This window comes from Thalia democratica, chromosome 6 (genome assembly GCF_965202585.1).
Source record: "Thalia democratica chromosome 6, ktThaDemo2.hap1.1, whole genome shotgun sequence".
In the NCBI taxonomy this organism is placed as follows: Eukaryota; Metazoa; Chordata; class Thaliacea; order Salpida; family Salpidae; genus Thalia; species Thalia democratica.
This window is the reverse complement of record NC_139170.1, coordinates 12,754,017-12,775,521: the sequence shown is the minus strand read 5'-3', so window position 1 is coordinate 12,775,521 and position 21,505 is coordinate 12,754,017. Positions and strand designations below refer to the sequence as shown.

The window sequence follows — 21,505 nt, the reverse complement described above, 5'->3', positions numbered from 1 at the left end:
CAATAATACTACTCACAAGCTTAATTCATAACAAGATCAAGTCAGCCTTACGAAGCAATAGTTATATCTTAATTAAGGTTTAAAAGTCTTTTAACCTTATATTTTAAATCCGCTAACTCCAACTTATTCATAATACGGTTTAAAAACAATCTAAAATTAAAGTATATTTTAAAGAATGCTAACTGAAAAAATTGTATATGATTTTATTTTAAAATGTTTAATGAATCTTGCATTTTTATAAATTTAAGCTGTTTTAACAGTTCAGTAACTTAACAAGACTATATTACGGAATTGCATTTACCTTTTATTTGGGTTGTAGGTGTCAGCCCTGGTTAGTGTGATGATATATTTTTTAATAAATTTAAGGTTGTATTTTACTAGCTGAAGTCAGTCTTAAAACGTAGCAGTTTTTTTTAAGCACGAGTTAAAATATTATATAAGCTATTACTTGAGTCTAAACGCGTGAGCTCCAACAGGTTTGTTACTATCGCTTTAAATATAATATCAACTAGCTAAACACTGTTTATTTTGTTTCGTTTGCTAATGTTGTTCTATAGTTTATGGGGTTTAATTTTATATTTTAGAAAACTAAATATGTTGTACAGTCTAGTTGTCTGTTTAAGTTATTTATCTTTTTGAAAAAAACTAGTTTTTTAATCTTATTCGTAGTTTGTTTCTTTCTTGGGTTTAAATATCAGTTATAGGTAAGTCAGTACCATCTTCGAGCTGATTTACACTAAATAATTTCAAAAAATGAAGTAAGTAAGTTTTAAGTAAAGTTTTGTAAAAGCATTTAAACTCATTTAAAATTTTATTAATGTAAAAATCCACAGATTACTAAAAACAAAATTAGCAAGCCTGGCAGACTAAATACTTTTTGAAGCTGACAGTTTTGCCTTTATAAAAGCTTAATAGTTAGTAAACGTATGTTCTATATTGAGCATAGTGATACTTGCTTAGTTTAAAACATCGCGGCGATCTGGTTTCATTCCACACTTGGGTCACCGCGGCGACACAAGGTTAAACTTCACCTTGGGTCAATGATGCTAGGTTTTATGCATGCCATCTCACTACTTACTTTTGTAAAATGCAATTTACTTGCAAAAAACTACTAAACAAAAATACAACCTAGTTAATTATTGAAATAAGTAAAATAGATTACAAAGACTCTACAACGTGAAAATTGAAGAAAGAAAAATAGTTGTAATTGTTAAAAAAATAGAAGTTAAGTTTCTGTTTTATAATATAAGGCCTCTGTATTAAAAAATAAAAAAGTATGGGCTCAAACAAGTTTGAAACTGTCTACAGCAAAAATTGAACGAACTAAATGCAGTACCAAAGACTAGCTTAGCTTTTTTCTTATATGTTTTAGAACACAACTTTTTTAATTTTTTAGGTTTAGTTTAAAATTAGTATTAAAGTTTAGTTAAAGTTGAACTAAATAGGTATAAGTTTAAAATTATAATTAAGACAGTAAAAAGCAACAGTACTGTTATTTTTCAAAAAAAAAAAAAATATGAACTTAATACAGTAAAATGACTAAGCAACAGTATTTTTATTCGTCAAAAAATAATTAATAAATATAAACTTGAAGTAATAAAAACCAGTAATTAAGTATATTAATAAGTGGTAATCTTAAAACAAATAAAGTTTCTTAGTGATAATACAAATTTAGGTATATGTATTTAGTTTCTAGGTGAAAAGTTAAAAAACTTTTTAAGTACTTTTGGTTCTAGCATTTTAATTGACTTAAAGTATCCAAATAATCTCTTAGTTTGTTGTAAAAAAGTCTTAGTTTTTACAGTTAATAAGATAGTTAAAAATTTTAACCTGATAGCAAACAGTGGCACGACGTTAAAAATTTGACAACTGAATTTACGATATTTTAAATAATAAAATTAGTGTGAACTATCTATTTCTTTTAACTGTGTTTTCCATAAAAACTTTGTTAGTAAGAACTTCTTTATGGTACTGTTTTTCAGATTCAAATTATTGCTTAGAAATGGCTAAGTAGATTTTAAAACTTGGCAAAATATAGCTATTTATGTTAGCAATTAATTTAAACTTTTTTTCAAACAAAATCGTCTTAAATGTATATTGTGTAAAACTTTTAACTTTCTAGGTATTTTAGAGTGATATTGTCACTTAAAAACTTTTATAAGATTTTGAATTGTTTAAACTTGAGTTTTCCAGCAACGTATTTAAAAAATTTTTAAAGTTAAACTCACTAAAAAATGTTTACGCCTAATGTGTATAAAAATCTTACATAATAATTAAAAAACATACAGGTTAAAACACTCGGCAGAAACTAATACTCTTTCATAATATTTTTTTTTGTAATTATACATTTTTAATTTTAATTTTCAAAAAATTAAAGATAATTGGAATGACACTTTATTTAAATGATAAATCACTAAAAACTGATCATTTTAACAACTTGTTAAAACTATATTAATAACTATATATCGTAATGTTACCTTGTTGATATAAAATAGAAAACTTAATGTGAATGGTTAACTAAATTTTCTCACATGAAGATAAATTTAACCTTTAAACAATATAAAAAAATGTGTAAATTAATTACGAGCATCCATAGAAGTTTATCGTCCACTTTGAACTATTTTCCAAACTCTTAATTGTTTTTAGCAAGAAACAAAAGAAAAAATGACATAAACATTGCATTAGAGAGTTGTGAAAATTAGCATGACACAATAACTTCGAAGTAAATTGAATGATAAAAAATAGAACAACTGCTATCCAACAGAATCGATTAAGATAGAAATAAAACTTTATAGTGATAAATTAATATAATAAAAGTTAATACACAAGTTAAATTATGAGCAAGTTAGAAATTATCGTATATACGCAGTAAATAATTTAAAATAAAATGAAAACAAAATCCTCGTGCAATACAGTTTAATCGAGAGTTATTTTTTAACCTGTTTTAGACTTAAATTTGAAGGACGAGATATCAAGTTTTGGTAAAAGTTTGGTAATACAAGCTTTATTACTAAAGTGAAACTAGTTAAATCTGCTAAACACTTGAAAATCAGAATTAGAGATATTGTACCAAAATAGTTACAAATTCTACTAAAGTAACATAAAACAAACCTCAGTGAATACAGGAAATGTTCTACCTGTGAACAAATCAATGACTATTCAAAGTGTTACTTTTAGTGTCTTAATGGGAGTGATTAAATGAAAATGGTAGCAATTGTAGTATAACTACTATATAAGCCTAAACTATGTAAACAAAAGGAATTTGAAGTAGATTTGTACGAGACTGCGTTTCCTTAGTGTATTTGATTTATTTGATTTTTACTACGTTGATCAATATTATTTCTCTTTAACTTCTTCTTAGTTTAAACTTTCTTTGTTGTGTTGCGTATTTTATAAATTATACCTTGTTCTGTTGTACGTCTTCCAAAAATTAATCTAGCTACTTTAGATATTATCACACAATTGAGATTTTTTAGTTATTCACTATGACCATTATCGAAAATGGTATGTTTTTTACACAATAAAAAAATAGTATTTAGTAAGTACAACTTACTATTGATTTAAATTGAAAATCTAATTTTTAAAGTAGTGATGTTTTTGCGACGGTTTTTTGACTAGTACTAAATAAACTAGTACTATTTTTACTCACCAAAGTTTATTCAAAAAAAAAGTTACTTCATAAGTTGGGCACTTTAGAAAACTTACTAAAAAGAGTTTATGAATAAAGTTAAAAGTTTAAAATACGAAAAAAGCAGATATTCACAAGAAAAATTGTACTTATAAATAAATTGAAACGCTTTTACTCTTAAAAACTTTTACAAAAAAGTTTAGCAGGTAAGGTTGAAAAGCACAAAAAAAACTAAATCTTCAAGTAGGAATTGTAAAATATTATGAAAAAGGATAAAATACATAAAACTAAATTGAAAGATAATAAATACACATATAAAACTTTTTCACTAAAGTATCTTAATTATAAAGACGCATTTATCAATTAAAAGAGGTCTTTTAACTTAAGATTATCATTGAAAACAAAAAGCACATAGTAAGACAAACAAATTGCGCGAAAAATAACTTCTTTTTTAATTATAAACTATACATTTGCCTTTTATTTGGATGGCTATAAAATCTTTGCACATAGTTGCACTTTTCCCTGTACATTAACATTTTGATTTAAGAAACTAGACCGCTTGTGCAGGGCTTTATTTATAACAAGAACTAAATTTTACAATTCCAACTTTCGGACATAAGACTTAAACTCGCACTTCGGTGTATGATAAGAAAAACATTTGACTTAAAAATTAAAGCTGTTGTTGCTTTGTTTTTGTTGTTGTTGTTGGAACATACCGCTGAATTGTTGTTGTTGACTCATGTTGTTGAACTGTTGGTTTTGCTGTTGGCCCATCATACCGAAGTTTCCCATCTGAGCTGTGAATGTTATGTGATTGTTAAACGAAGTGGTGCATTAACAAACGAAAGAAGCAACATGAGTCGCATACACTAGTGTCCACATATATGACCACTTGAAGTTTAAACACCTAAAAATACTGCCTGATTGTGCATTAGTTGCAATTCTGCAACAGATAAAAGTAAAGCTTTTTAATAAAAAATGTTTACAGGAACCTAGAAAATAACAATAGTGATGTTATGTTAAAAGCTAGTTTATAATAACTTTATCATAATACTAAACAAGAAAATACTAAAAAAATAGATTTGTTAAGAGCTGACAAGAATTAATACCTTTTTATTAAACTTTTAAATACTTCAACATACAACTAACCTAACGAAAAAGAATGCAAGGTTGTGATAAAATAAAAATAACTACTTGTAATAATAAACAAATATACAAGTAAAATTGAAAGACAAGTTGTCTTTATTATTTTTAGATAATAATTTCTGATTTTACCACAAGATTTGCAGCGGGCAATTAAGGCTCGAATGCAGAAATTTCTGGCAACGTTTCAAACAACAACGTTTTAAGCAACTAATGTAAAACAAATGAAATTTGGTTTTTATGGAAAAAATATTTTGCAATAGGCTCTTAATTGACTTTTAAAAGTACATAGTAGTGCAGTTAAATAATAACTTCATTACCATTTTGCTTTTAAAGAAATAATTTTTAAATACGCGGGCCCAGATATAATTTTTCGGGTAAATCAGGCCCACTGACTAAAAATTGTCAACCCTAGCCTCGATAATCAAACTTTAAAGATCTCCACTCTAGTGAGTTTTTGTGGTGGCGACAAAGAGTTTAAAAGTTATAGGTGCCAAAACTTTATTCATCGTGTCATAACATTTCTTAAGCTTTAATTGTTCGAGTTGTTTTGTGAAGAACAAATTGCAAAACAAAAACTGAAAGAGCACAGTGGTCGTTTGCAACTTACTGTTGAGTTTAAACAAAAACAAAAAAGCAACTGAAGTTAATGAACTTTGGTTTGACTACTAAGTTGTAAGACTTAAAAAACCTCATTTCTAACAAAACGTTAGGCTTTGGTCCTGATAACTTTTGTTTCTTTGATTTTAAAAGCAAAACTGACTAAAGTGTCTAACCGCTTTTGAAAAGAAACTTATGGGATAGATGTCAGAATAATTAGTTCTAAAAGTAAGTTACTCTATTGTTAGGGTAAGCTTTTAGTGTCATAAATACTTTGGTTGTTAGAGCTCTGTTCCACAACACTGATCCTAAGATGTGTCTGAACACTATTCAAAAGTGGTTTGGTTTACAAAAAAAAAACTATGCCTTTCTAAAACTAAACTTTCTGGCATCATTAATATTTCTTTTGAAATTGAAGTTAAGTGTGTGGTAACAAAAAAAAAAAGTTTTTCATTTTGAAAAATTTTATCAACATTAATAGTGTTAACAGTTATCATAATATAATCATAACAATTTTAAATAAAAACAACAACTAACACATCATGATATTTGGATTTTTCTGATTGAGGTTCATACTACCCATCATTTGATTTATGTTTTGTTGTTGCGCAGGTTGATTACCTGAATATACTAACATTTTTACTTGAATTATCACTTATTCGTTATGACAGATTATTACAGTTCCAATTTTGTTGTAAAACTAACTTTTGTAAGATTCAGAAAAAAAAAACTATTTTTTAATTAGATAAAATGCAAGACTTTATTTAGATACCAGCTATATGAAAACCTTAAAATCCATACACACTAGCAAGCAACATTTAACGCAAGCAAACGATTTCTACAAACTAGAATAATAACTAAACACCACAACTGTTTTAACCTCTCTGCAACTGGTTCATTGTGGGCCTCTTTTCTTTCATCTGGGGCTTTCCCAACCCGTCCAAGTCGATGTTGACTCCGCTGATGCCCGACCACGTCGACCCCAGCTGCTGGTTGCTAGTGGCAACCGGTGCAGAGGCTTTGTTAGCTGCGGAATTGTTGTTACGTGGCAACTAACTACACGAGACTACAAGCAAGTATGAAAATTTGGATGTAAAATTTTCAAACCCCAATTTACTCAACATGAACAATTGTTTGTTGTAAGTTTTAAAATGAAAACAGCTTTTAAAATAAAGTTTAATTTTTATTATACAATGGCAGTAATCTAAATATACTGTAAGTATAAACCCCTATGAACAGCTTAAAAATAAATAAAAATATAAGTTTTTCGTAAAGCTGTATAATTTATAGTAAAGTAAAGTTATGTTTTTTTTTTGATAATTTATTAAGCTGGGATCAATGCATAAGTTTTAGTTTTTACCCGTAAACAGTTTTTATGCTAAACACAGAGTTAAGGTGACAGTAAAAAGTTACAAAAAAAGTGTAAAATTACCCATATAAACTGAACTGAATATTTATAGTTAAATTTAAAAAAATTAAAAAAAATTTACAAAAATAACTAATTTATGGACACTTACAAGACAAAGACATCACAAAAGTAACAAATTAAAAAATTCATTCATCAATACAAAACTGTGGCGATTTCAAAGAAAGTAGTACTTTTTGGTTCCCCTATCATAAAAATGCATTTACTTTTAATATTTGAAAAATAAAATAACTTGTATCGGCACGGGACTTCAACAAAACAATTCACAACATAACTGAACAACAAACAACTTTCTAAACGTAAAAAAAAATTTAGCTTTATACTAACTGAACTGCATGATGTTGCTTTGAGCGGTTGGCGCTGCATTTTGCTTCATCATCATCAGGTTCGGCTGCTGTGAGGTCATAGAAGGCTGCTGTGACATCATTCCCATTAAATTGCTGTTGCTTTGCGGTTGTTGCGTCATTCCCATGAAGTTGTTCTGCTGAGGCGACGTCATGCTCATTTGTGACGTCATCAAGTTTGCTGGCTGTGACGTCATCATTCCTCCGAACAGGTCGGCGTTGGACTGGGGAGCAGGTTGCTGGGGAGACGAGAGCGATGCGAAGGGGTCAAAGGTGGCGGGTTCCGGTTGCTTGGTAACCGAGGTGGTGCTCGACGTTAGTTGGCCGAAATCTGCAAAGTCATCAGCTGGTTGTTGTGTCGGGGCAGCAGCAGCTAAAAATACAAATTTCATTTAATATCTATTAAAATATCAATAGTATTCAAGTTTTTTTTTTAGATAAATTAGGTAATTTCTAAAATTGAATTGAGCAAACGAGAGTATTTATTTTAACTGAAAAAAAATTGCTCAGTTTTTATACAACTTTTGAGACAAAAAAAAATAGTTTGTAAAAACTTTGAAAGTTACTACTACTTTAAATATTTTTTAAAAGTCGTCAATTAATTTAACATTTATTAAACAAAAATGCTTTATTTGTTTTTGCTTGAAAAATATAACTTATTTTAAAGTCTTAGAACACGTAACATTTTAAAATATATCTACATTATAAACTTATTATTACAAAAGGCAAAATATACAACTTTCCTTTTTTCATATAAATTTTCATATAAATATAAAAATAAATAATATTGATGTTTGACGTTTAAAGATTTTTTTAAGATAAGAAAATTAGTCTGATGATTCATGGTAACACTTAAAAGCTTCTTATATAATGGTAATTTTAACATAGAGTATATACATAATTAAAACTAGTCGAGTAACAATTAAGTCTTTTTGCTAAAAATAGTACGTAAGTTAAACATATTAAACAGATTTACTTACGTGTGGCAGTTTGAATTTGATCGAAATCAGCAAAATCATCGTCATTATTGGTTGCAGATGGAACTACATGAAAACTTTTTATTTTATTTTGTTTAGGTATGATAGAATGAACTTATATACTACGTTCACTAAATATTTTTGTCAATCTTCAAAATTATTTTTTAGTATGCCTTGTTAAGATTTGCTATACTTTTTATTTTAGTTTTGAACTAAAGATCATCTTTACTTACTTAAAGGTATGATTAGTGGCTCTTGAAATAAATAATACTGTGCTAACTTAAAACTGTTTCTAGATTTAATTCAAAATTTAATACAAGTTAAACTATTTACTATTTTGATAACAAGAGAAAAATGTTAATCCTTATACAAAAACCATACATTAGCTTACATAATTATTTATGAAACCAAAAATTAAAACTTGATTGAAGAGATAAAATTCTAATTTATTTTAAACTATAACTTTAATAAAATACAGCTAACAGTTTCAAAGCTAAACATGTACTGTTTTGTTGTATTTCAACAAAAGCTAGAATACCTATAAGAAAACTTTTAGCCCACACAAACTTTGCATAAAAATACTTGAAATCAAAATAATAAGGATACTTCTAAACTTTACTTATTATCGATATTAAAGCAAACTTCCACTTCACCTTAACTTTTTTAATGATAAAAATCAATAATAAAAATTTGCAAAAGTTTTTTAGAAGGGCAAAACACATTGGCATCTTTTATCTAAGTTACAAAACACATTTAGAGTAAACATTTTCAATTGATTACTTACTCCAGTGAAACTACAATGCTTTAAATTGAAAAAAATAGCATGATACCAAACAAAATTCATGTCAAAATGCCAATTTAAAAATTCACTCACCATCACCAAACAAGTCCTGGTTGGTTGCAGCTTGCTGTGCAGGGGCGTCGAACAAATCGTTCAGTAAATCGACTTGCCCGCCGCTCGCCTCTGCTGGCGTTTCGTTCGTCTGTTGTTTTTGTAAATTATTTTAAACGCTACCGTGAGCATCGTGTAACAAACACAAACTTAATCTTGGAACTGATTTTCACAGTTTTAAAAAACGGAACCAGCGCACAATTCAGTGTTGCATATTACTGATCAAACTGCTTTTTTTTAGCTTTTTTTAGTAATAGAAATGTTGTTGATGTTAATATTTATGATCTGACCAATATAAATAAAAGTTATATCAAAAAATGTACACTTTGAAAGTCTATCAAAATATAATGTGTATGTTTTGCCATAGTACCATACCTATGTTTATAATTTTTTTAAACTTAATGAAACAACAACTAATGATAAATTATTTTAAAGTGCACAAAACCTTTACTTAGAACATCTCAAAAAAAAATTTATCAAGTGTTAAAATAACAGTATTAAAGTTCTACAAAGTATAATTTGTTACAAAACTATAACACATACTGAAAATAAACGTTTTTAAATTGCTGCATAACTAGAAAAAAAAAAAACTTTTTGTGGAGCTGCAGCTGACGACGTGTTGTCTCCTTTGTAATGCGCCGCTGCTCCGAGATCGACCTTTAATAATTATTTATATAACAACACTTTACAAAATATATCAATACAAATCTCTTTGTAATACCGGATACTTTTTACCGGCTCAAAACATGCTACTGTGAAAAAGCCACAGTGTGAAGTCTGAATGCTTGTTGCGTAAAACAAATTTTTAGCGCTCGAAAAACAATTGCACGTTTTGCGCGGACTGGTTTCGCACAATGCAACTGGATTTCCGTTACATAAATTATCAGAAAACAAAATTGCATAACCCAACTTTGTAATCTATTTTTCCAGTTGATCACTTTTTTTTGAGAAACTTAGAGTAATAAAATAATAAAAAACTTTATAAATATTGTAGAAATTGAGATAAACGTGTATTTAGATAAAAATATAGCAAACAGATTTACATGTATCACATGAGGCAAAACTTCATTTAAGTGTTAAACTTTTTAAATCAAAACATTTTTTGGTCAAATTGAAAACTAGCAAAAATATTTACAACAACACTAAAAACCACATAATAGCTTTTGACCATCCTAAACTTAAAAATCGATAAATTACACTAAAAACATAAAGTTCACTGATGTCCTGATTTACTACAACATTTTAATTTTAGAATTTTGTTGATGACCTTAATCTAAAATAAAGTTTCAGTATAACAGTCAAATCTAAACTAAAACTTGCAACTTATGAAATCAACACTTACTTTTTTAGAAACTTTAATTTCAGACTTAGCACCCACTGTGCTTCTCACAACCTGTTTCAGTTTCGATTCGCCGAACTCATTTGAATCTTCTGTTTTTGGCTTTTCTAGGCTGTCATCGCTGTAATAACAAACATTAGTGTAAATTAAATTGTAATACTGATAAAAGTCTTGAAATACGATTGTAAGAAAATGAAAACGAGTTACAGTTTTTTAGTTTGTGTAAACAAACAAACATATTATGTTTAATTATTCAGTTCACATAATACTAATATAAAAATATATTCAAAATATGTATATTTCCTTGGAGCATTTCCAGAGATTACATTATTGACACATTAACATGTTATTTATTTTCATATATGAGAAAATTGAAAAAAAATTAACTTTTAATACTTAGATTATAAAAACTTTAAAAAAAAAAACTTGTTATATTTGGTATAGGCAATTATTATTTTATAAATAGACAGTAAAACTTAAAAACAAATTTTTGCAACTTAACAATCTTTGTACATAGAATAAGAAAGCTTATTTTACAACGTCATATTCACAGTAATATCCATAGAAAAATATTTATACAACTGACGAGAACAGTTTAAACCATTCATAATTTTTATTAAGAAAACAGTAACACTTTTTAGTTTAGAAACAAAACTGCACTTCTAAAAATATAAATTAAAATTAAATCAATATTGAGAATTTTTCCTATCAGTATTGTCAAACATGAAAACTTTACAAATTTATAAGCATGATGTGACATTAATTTAAGAAATTTAGCGGTAAAGGTGTGGAATTTTTGTGAAAAACGTGAAATACAAGCTTTATTGAATACAAATAGTCATTTTTTCTACCAAGATTATTTTGCATGAAACATTAATAATTAAGTAATGATCATATAGAAATTGATTGTAAACATTTAAAAATAATGTATAGTATATGTAAAGTTAAACAAAAAAATCATTATTTTTATAAACTATTTTTATTCATAAGCTGTAAGATAAACTTTCTTAATTAAAACAGAGATTTTTCTAACTTTATATAATAATTATTAGTATTTTTGAATGACAGATATCAAAAAATAACTTGAACATAATGAAATAACTAACTAAATTGTAAATTACTAACAAATTAAAATGGTCGTATAGTAAATTCTAGCAGCCAAATAAACTTTAACAATTAAAAAAAACCAAACACATTTTTATTCCAATTTTAATTTCATTAATTTGTTTTATATTCATAAATGCATGATAACTTAAATGTTGTTTTAGCCCAAGTTAAGTTAATCGCATTGAAGTTACGATTTACACTTCAAATTATGCTAATCGAAAGTAAGAAGAAAATTCAAATATGTGAATGTTTGTTTAATATCTAACGTCACTTGTTTACTTTAAATTTTCAACTAAGTTAACGTTTTTATTACACATTAATGATGTTTTACTTATCAAATAAACAATAGCAAGAAAAAGTTTTAAATTTTAGCAGTTGCTCGAAACTCAATTGACATATAATTGTTTTAATTACTTTGATTTAATTTTTAGTAGACCACAACGACATATATAAAAAGCTAATACAATAAAGCTTTAATATGTTAGCTAAAACTTTTTAAATATTTTTTGCAGAGCATAAAGTAAATATTTTTAAAAATGATATTTTTAAATTTTTAAAATTAACTAAACTTGATAAATTATTTTTTAAATACTACTGAAAATATCTACTCATGCTATAGCAGTTTATGTAATACGTCAAATACGTTTTGAACTTACACAAAAACAAATTTAAAAAATTTAACTATTGTTTTTAGTTTAAAGTTTTTGGGCTATCTACAGTAAATGCTAACAAAAAAAAATGAGATATAAATATGTTTTATTCATTAAGCACATACTATGTAACATTAGATAACATATTTATTTTTGGAAACTACTCGGAGCTGAAAAAAATGTAAACAAAATGTCAATGTGTTTATTTATATTTCTTCCTTGATTAATCTTCATTTCACTTGTTTTTTTTTACATAAGTTTGTTTCTTACCTACTGAACTTAAACTTTAAAACTTCTAAATAACCGACTATCTTTTATATTGAACTATTTATTGCTTAGACAACTATAAAACTTTTAATATGATAGTTCTTTTTTTTTAATAAAGCATTTCATTTTTTTATGAAAGTATTCAGAAAAAATAAAACAACTGTAAGTAACAGGGTTCACCTTGAAATATCTTTTTTAGTTGAATACTCATCATAATCATCGTAATCTCTGTAACCGCCCCCGGAACTTTTCCAGTTTCCATTACCTAATAAGTTATAAGTAATGTGGTGAAAAATTATTTTTGTAGAAAATTTTGATTTATTTATATTTTGATTTATTGTTATATTTAAATTTTATACTAATATCAAAAGAAAAACTATTATTATTCAATTTTTTTTTGATTAATTGTAACTATTTCAATCAAATTCTACTGAAATTTTGAATACTAAATTAATTAAATGTTTTATGGTGTAAAAAACGTATACACTCATAATTTAGTTTTAAACTAAGACAATGCATACTAATTTTATTCAAGTGATAAAACAAAGTGTCTTCAGCATCAGCTATCGGTTACGACAAGCAGTTGGTTGCTTTGAAAATTAAACTATAAAGCTTTGAAAATCAAAACTGAATTTTGTGTGGAAAATTAATCAATTATGCATTTAATTCAAAACTAGTCAAAATAAGTTTTATAAAGAATACAATTTTGAACTGTAATTTCAATTGTATACTTATTTAATACAATATAAAATTTTGTTAAACATGAAAATTTAAAAGAGACCTCATGTCTAACTTGTGTTCTTTATATACAATAACAACTAAATGCACAAGTAACTTTTAAAATAGTTTTTCTTTTGTTTTATAAACTTTACAAGCAAAACCTAAGTTAAGATTCGTATATATATATCTAGTTTATCTAAAAGTTAAAACACATTACATTGAAATTACAACAGCATAATTTTTTATACTACAAAATGTAGTCATACAAAATATAATTTGGAGCTTGTTTTATTACAACAAAAACTAATTAACAGTTTTGTTACCTAATGGGATATAAAAACATGATGAACATTTTTTATGGAATAAATTGAAGAAAGACTTTATATTTTATAAATTTTAATTTTTAGACGTTAAGTTATAAAAAGGTTTAATTAAACTGATTTAAGCAGTCTAAAGAAAACAGAAATAAATTATTATTGAAATATTTAAAGATTATCAAAACAGTTAAAAATAATTTAAAACGCAACATTTAAAACGCAACATTTTTTTTTTTCGTCAAGCAAATAACTTTAATTAAACTTGAATTTTTTTAGGAAATCAATTTAGTTTTTAAACGAATCTATGGCTGACCCTTTCATAAAATTCAATTTTAAGATAGATTAAATTAGGGTTAAAATAATGTAATATTATTTAATATAATAATAGCCGTATAATTTGAGGTTTTAATTTTAAAAGGCTTATTATAATCATAAAACACAATATTATAAAATAATAACTTAATTTTACTGAGCTAGAATACACTACTTTATTTTCAAAATGTATTTTACCAACTTTATAAGTTTCCTTTACTATATTTATTACAAGTCATGACTTTTTGAGTTATTTATTTTACCTTAATCCTTATAAAGTTTTATATGTAAAATGCTTCAAACGACACTTAAAAAAGATGACAAATATTTCAAAGATTTTTAAAACGGTATTAAGATATGTCCAATTCATTTTTAAAAAAGTTTCGTTTTTAATAGTTCTATACAGAGAAAGTGAGTATAATAATACAGAAATTGGAGTTAAGATTTTTTCTTTTTTTTTATTTCTACCAAGAGCATACAATACGCAAAAATTGCTTGTTTTTTTTTTTAATTTATTTTAATTTTCTTGGAAATAAATGTTGATATATCAAATAAATTTTATTTTTGTTGGACTGCAATAAAATTGTATTTTTCTAGCTTCATAATTGTTATTTAAATCTTACTCAATATAACTATTAAATAACTTTTGATTTAAGTACTTACTTATTAATTAAACAAACTTCTTAGATAAAAAATTTAAATCATATTTATTTAAGTACAAATAAGACGCATAACGCTTTAGAACAAAATACATATTTAAAAAACTTAATACTTTATTGGTAGTGGATTTTCTTAAAAAAGTTAAAAAAGCTTTGTTGCCAATAATGTATTTAAACAGAGTTAAATAAAGCATTAAAGCTTAAGCTACTGACATAATTTAATACAACTAAAATGTGTATATTATAATATGTTTGCTAAGATAAAGTTATTAAGGTATTTGAAGGAAGTGAATCATTTTTCTTAAATGCTAGTCTTATTTTTTACATAAAAAACTGAGCTATTTGTTTTCTACCGTATTTAAAAATTCAAAGTAATTTTTGAGATTTAAGCGGTCAAAGTAACAGATTTCAATAGATTCTTTACAGGAGGCGCAAACTAAAATAGCGAAAAAATACTACTTCAATAAAACTTATCTTATTATTATTATAATAAACTATTACTAAAATTAAAAAAAATATAAACTATTAAAAAAATAAACATAAAAATAAAAAATAAAATCCGACTGTTGTTGCTTTGGTTAATTTTTTTCGTCAAAAAACCGTTTCCTACAAGTTTTTCATTATATTAAAAAGAAAATTTGCTGAAATTTGAAGTTAACTGCTATTAAATCAAAGAACGAGTTAATTTTTTAATCCATTTTTAAAGTTCAGAAAAAATCGTACTCAATTTTGTATTATTCCATTAAGTTGTAACGGGTTTCTTGTACTAAACTATATGGATTTCAAAATTAATTTAAGTTTTTATTCTATAATTAATATTTTATAGCAAATACTTTAAGCTTGCAACTAAGAGCCAATGTAAAAAAATGTCGGAACCCTATTTGGTCAACCATAAAATCCGCTTAGTGACTAAGTATTTTACAATGAAAATAAATTTAAGTTATGTAATAAATAATGGAATAAGCAAGTTTAACTACTTTTAAAACAAGTTTTTTTTATTGAATTGTTATAAAATTTAAAATTGAATAATAATACAACTGCAAATTAACTGCTCTATGTATTACCAGGTTTCAGTGGGAAAAAAATCTGACCTTATAAAATACTAATGAAATAGTTATGAATAGAAACCTGGTAATAAGTAGAATAGTTAATTAGCAATTGTATTATTATTTAAATAAGCTCGTTACCCAGTAAACTGAGCAATTTTTTAGTCAAAACAAATATTCATAAATATTTTTTTATAATTAAACAAGTTAAATTACTTTAACACAGTTTTGAAAGAAACATAGTTAGTAATACATACATATAATAAATATATAAACCATCTTTGCAACAAAAAACTAATTAAATAACCTAAAAAAATGAACACATTTTAAATAAAAAGTTCAGTGCAGGGGTCGGCAAACTGCGGCTCGCGGGCCAAATGCGGTCCTCAAAGCCAAAATCTGCGGCCAACGAGGTACTTTTTAGCTAATAATATACTTTTTGAAACAATACAAACAAAAATTTTTGTAGTTATAACTTGCAATTGGTCTCTTAAGTTAGTAAGAACTCATCAGTAGTGCTCATTTATTGCTAATTTTAGAACATATTTGGCTTATTATAGTATTTTTTAATTGATTATAGATATTTTCAGAAAAACTCCGGCCCTTAAAGACTTTTTTCTACTAAATGCGGCCCGCGAGCAATTTTTTATGTGAAAGTTGGCCTGCGACTTATAAAAGACTGCCAACCTCTGGTTTAGTTAATACTTTAAACCAAATGTTTTTGACAAATTTTTTTCAGGTTCTCAAAATTTCTTCCAGATTTTTAAAGTTTTAGGGTCTATTTTAGTTTAAAATAAGTTTAACGTAAAAGACTGTCTCAAGTAGTATAACGACATTGAAAAGTTATCTTAAATCTTCTTTAAATGTGTTTAAAAAAAAATTGGTAATCACATAAAAATTTTATCCATACGATAGATTTTTTGTGTCAAATTAAGACCTTATTACTTAACATTTAAAAGTTGTTTAAAATTCCACGTTTTTTACTGATATTTGTTCAAAATTTTTTAGTGAGTTTCTTCCAAAATTCCAGGTTTTTTTAGAATTAGCTTTAAAAATTTGTATTCAAAAAAATTAAATTTTTTACTTCAGGAATAGAAATTTTCTCTAGTTACTAACATAGAACTCATCATAAATTTTCTTCAAAACAGTAATGTTATTACGGTTTTTAGTAATTTTTGTTCAAAATTCCAGGTTTTTTTAGCACTAGCTTTAAAAAATTGTATTCAAATTAAATCAAATGTTCTATTTCATGTATAGAAATTTTTCCAGTGTTATAAAAATAGAACTCATCATAAATTTTATTTAAAACAGTGATGTTACTACGGTGATTGAATTTAAAAAAAACATTAGGCATGGCTTACTAATAAAAACGTCAGATATTTATGATGAATGTAAAACATTAAAATTTAAACAAAAATTTCATACTATATACATATTAATATGAGCTAAAACTATTTAAATAATGCTTATAAATAGCAACTTTTATATTATTGTTTATTCTTTTTGATTGTTTTTCAAAGGTTATTCTCAATTTGTAGGTTTTTATTAATTGGCAGGTTATTTTCAACTTAATAAATAAACTTTATTCCATAAATACCATTATTAAACTATGACGTTCTTTTTTAATTATAAACATGATATCATTCACATTGTTTTTACAAAGTTTAGCAAAACTTCATTGTTAGAAACTTAAAAAACTAAATAACAGTTAAGTTTAAGTAAGACCAACTCTTACTGATAAAAAGTCTTTTTAACAAACAATAAACACTAAGTTGTCATACTAAAATGAAAACAACTAGAATCATATTGCATTCATTTAAAATTTATCAAATTATGATATTGAGTAGATTCTAATTTTATTAAAAACATTATTGTAATAGTTTTTGTTTAAACAAAAGTTACTTAGTTTAAAGCTATTTTTAAATGTTTTATCTGAAAATAGTCAATAAGAATATGTACTAGAAAAAATTCTCATTACGAATTCAACATCAAATTTTTATAGACTAAATTTAGATTGTAAAAACTAAAGATATGAAAATTATTACTTTAATGAAATACATATTTCATCAAACAAGTTATGAAAGAAGTAGAGTGTAAAAATTTTGTTTTAAAATTATTACGAAATAACAAAACTGTTGTAGAAAAATTAATGAAATCAACTAGAATTATACAAGCGCATTTTAAAACAACTCAATTTTACTTAGTAACACATACTAATTTCCATAAAACTCTAGTGAAACAAAAAAAAAATGTTGAATTAATTAAAAATAATTTTATTATTAACTAATTGGTTCTTCTAAACTTTTCAATTACTTACAACCATGTACTTTTACATGCTACTTGCATGCTTCTAACCTCTATTACAACTCCTGTTTCTGTACGGCGAGTCTGGTGGTGATATGCCTATCATGCACACAAATTATTGCTATAAAAACTAAACTGAATATTTTTAAAGTCTTTTTTGAAAATTAAAAAGCTTTTTTTAACATTTTAAAATGTTTATTTAAACAAATATAATTTTCTAACACACTCATTTTCCAACTAATATTGCAAAAACAAATGACTTTGAATAATAAATAAAACAGACTTAAACATTTTATCATTTTTAAAACTTAGTACAACAAAGTGCTAGAATTTACTAAAATATTAAGAAATTCTAATAGAAAAGTTTGAATCAATTTAAAGGTTTAAACAACCGAAAACTAATTAAAATTTAATTGAAAGTATTGCTAAATGTTTGACAACATTATTATATAGTGAAAAAAATCTTAATATTGCATAGAAATTTTATTTATTTTTGTTTTAAATTACGTAACAACTTACATAGTGTGTACAATATATTCTGAAGTTCAGAAAACTATATTTTTAAATACAATTTTATCTTTTAATGACTGTTCTAATGTTATAATATAAGTTATGTTATTACAGAATTAGCAGTGATATATTTATTCAAATAGACACATTAAAGAATTGATTCATATTAGCTTATTAGTTGACTATTTACGTCAGAAAACATTTTTTTTAATTACAAAGCTTATTCAAATAGAATTGCATTCAAACAGGGTAGATGTAGTTTTGCACAAAGGGTTAATATTTCTTGAAGGAGAATTTTTGCACTGCTTCACTTTGTACGTACTTATTGTGACCGAAACACTTAATCTTACCATAACTCTAACCCTAACCCTGACCATGGCCCTAACCTTGTGTAAAATTGATGCCGTGAAAAAAGAATGACTCGTGCAAAAGTGATCCATTCCAATTTAAATAAGGCTTGTTGTTTTGAAAACGTATTTAAGTGGTGAAAAAGGTCAACAAATAAATCATCTCAACAAAACAACCTACCTTATATAAAACGACCAAACAAAAACTTAGTGAAAAGCCCTCGCTTACAAAAAACTTATACTAATTAAAGAGACTTAATACAACCTGTTAGTCTTTTGTCACGAAAAATAAAAAGTACAAAAAACCAACCAGAAGAGAAGTTCCTTCCGGAGTTGAACTTGCAGTCATCTGACGACATTCCCACGTATTTGTCACGTGACTTTTTTGCTTTCTTCCTCTCTTCTCTCAATCTGTCCGAATCTTGCACCAACGAGATGATGTCCTTCACTTTGTTGCGCACATTCATGCCCTGGTCCTTGCCAGTCTCATCTATTGTAAACAATATTAATCGTCGTTATTTTCTTGTACATAATATTTTCATATGTTTCCACAAAAATTAGCATTTTAAAATGATCAATCTACTGTTCATTAAGCAAACTTTTTTCGTTATGTTTAAAAGAATCTTGAAAACTACAATAACAAAATAACTACAAATGAAACACTTTAAAATAAAATACAACAACTTGTAGTAACTAACAAAAAAAAAACCATATACAGTTTCTTCGTAAAATATTATAGGTACAAAAGTTATATTATAGATAAACACTTTTTGTAATTAAATTCTAGGGATTGTATCTTTTTTTTCTAAACTATAGATTCATATAGTTTATTTCATATTATATAGATTTTATATCATACATTTGGTTTTTATTAATCTGTAGATTTCAAATTTAAAAAACTTAAGTTGGAAGTTAAACAAAAAAATTCTGACCTTTATAAATTTTAGGAAATTTTAAAGCAAGCAAAAGAACATTTAAAAATATTCTTAATTTCAACCAAAAAATTCATAATTCTATTCAATTAAAAGACTAGGCACATTTATTCAACTTTAAACTTCATTAACAATATTTAATGCATTTATTGGTATACATGCATAAAAAGTTTCAACAAACCATAGCATGAGTAGTCTTGTAGGGATTTAAGATCGTACAAATGTTCACGGGCGCTTGTCACTACTCTCTCTGATCCATTTCTTATCAAATATGACAATAGCAATAACGCCTATGGAAGTTAAGTAAAGTTATGTATGTGAAAATGGGTCGTAGGAATAGTATAATTATCTTAGGTTTCAAAAAGTAAACAGTTCGAATGAATTATTTTGATTTTTTTATATGACAATTGCTATTTACTATTTAATTTATGAATATGTATGTTTTTATTTTGTTCACATGACATTTTAGTAATTTACTTGATATTCTATTATCTAATTCAAAAACATATGCCTTATTGTGATTTTAACAAAATAAAAAGCTTAAAATATTAATAATTAACCATTGTAAGTGCCATAATATTCAAAAAATTGAACAAGTACATTTGAAAACTTCCATTTATTTCAAACCTTGTAAATTCTTCTCCAGTTTTTCCTGCCCTCGTGCAGCATTCTCTTCCACAGCATTCCCATGACTTCGGGGAAGCACTCGTACATGAACGTGTCGCGGGACAGCTCCTGCATTAGGCTGCCCGCAGGACCCCACGCGTCGTCGTTGGTCGCTTGCCTCACGCGAGCCTCCACTTCACTGTAATTCATCACCACGTTTGTGCTGTTTAAATGGTGAAAATATAAATAGTGACGTAACAATGATTAAAGTTTATGCTTAATTTCGTGATCATTTAAACTTGTGTTTTATTATATTTATCATCAATAAACTTACCAATGATCTGTTCTGCTCATCAGAACAGTGAAAGAATTGTTAAGGGAAAAACACAGTGTTTTACAATATATTAAACATAGTAAAATTAACATTCACAGCAATATCATGTTTTTTGTAAATAACAAAAAACATACATATTAATGATTAGCAGCTATGATTGCGAAAAGTACACTGAACTAAAATTAACAAAACTCAAGCTTAATCCTATTTGCTTCCTGGGAAGTAATATAGATAAATAAATCTAATAATTTTAAACTAAAAGTACAACAGTACTAAATAAATCTACTAAATATTATTAAATACAGCTTTATAATTATATGTACACATGCATGAGCTTGAGCTTTGTTAATTGAATCTAGTTTATACTTTTTGGAATAATAAATGATAATCATTAATAAGCATAATTCTATGTTATTTTCAGAAAAATGGTATGGATGAGCATATTTACCATATTTTGGATTAAAATATAGCTAGTTACATATTTTAATGAAATTACAAAATCAAAAACTATTATTAACAAAATTCTTGAAAAGTTGGTTAATTTAAACAAAAGTTTATATCACTGGGTATATCATAAAATTCTTCTTATAAACTTGACGTTTACATTGTATACTTACAAACTTTTAATTTTCATACACCAGTCACTTTTTTTTGATAATTAGTTTTAAAAATTTATACTCATATACTTTATTACTTACATTTATAAGTAAAATGGTCAAGAACATAAAGTAAGATATATGGCAGGCTTATAAAGAAAGAAGTATTAGTTTAACAAAATATTTAATATATGGTTTTGTAACACTACACAAGAGATACAAGCTAATAATTTTCTAATTAAATACTAATATTAATAAGTAAACATACTTTAATTAAAAAATTTCAATTTTATGTGTATCCAACTAACTGTAAAAAAATAATATTTATTAAAAAAACTAAAAACTTACGCCTTGTCAATCACTTCTCTCACTTTCCATACTGGAAACAGATTCATTTTGAATTTTAAAAATAGCTGTTTTCTCTGTAATGTTATTTTTTATTGTGTTTA

General features: G+C 25.8%; 1 protein-coding gene across 2 annotated transcripts; it reads right to left on the bottom strand.

Annotated features, from left to right (window-relative positions):
* Positions 1 to 3,671: 3,671 nt before the first annotated feature.
* On the bottom strand, positions 3,672 to 21,474 carry LOC145837983 (clathrin interactor 1-like). 2 transcript variants are annotated; one of them, XM_082945492.1, is made up of 13 exons: positions 21,405 to 21,474; positions 20,148 to 20,349; positions 19,702 to 19,810; positions 18,899 to 19,078; positions 12,554 to 12,638; positions 10,353 to 10,470; positions 9,602 to 9,667; positions 8,993 to 9,101; positions 8,122 to 8,184; positions 7,125 to 7,514; positions 6,252 to 6,398; positions 5,909 to 5,992; positions 3,672 to 4,425 (listed from the first exon to the last, which is right to left on the bottom strand). In XM_082945492.1, exons 1-13 carry the CDS (start codon positions 21,449 to 21,451, stop codon positions 4,292 to 4,294), a joined length of 1,734 nt encoding a protein of 577 aa, XP_082801618.1. In that variant the 5' UTR covers positions 21,452 to 21,474; the 3' UTR covers positions 3,672 to 4,291. The 2 variants fall into 2 exon arrangements, with proteins under 2 accessions (XP_082801618.1, XP_082801619.1); XM_082945493.1 differs by lacking the exon at positions 6,252 to 6,398.
* Between the last annotated feature and the right edge of the window lie 31 nt (positions 21,475 to 21,505).

Bases quoted from the DNA above. Each gene is read 5' to 3' on its own strand.
- LOC145837983 (XM_082945492.1), bottom strand. From the start codon at position 21,451: ATGAATCTGTTTCCAGTATGGAAAGTGAGAGAAGTGATTGACAAGGC. The intron at 19,811-20,147 runs GTTTGAAATAAA...TAACTTCCATAG, and splicing joins ACTGGAGAAGAATTTACAAG to GCGTTATTGCTATTGTCATA. The intron at 7,515-8,121 runs GTAAGTAAATCT...TTGTATTTTTAG, and splicing joins TCAAATTCAAACTGCCACAC to CTGCTGCTGCCCCGACACAA.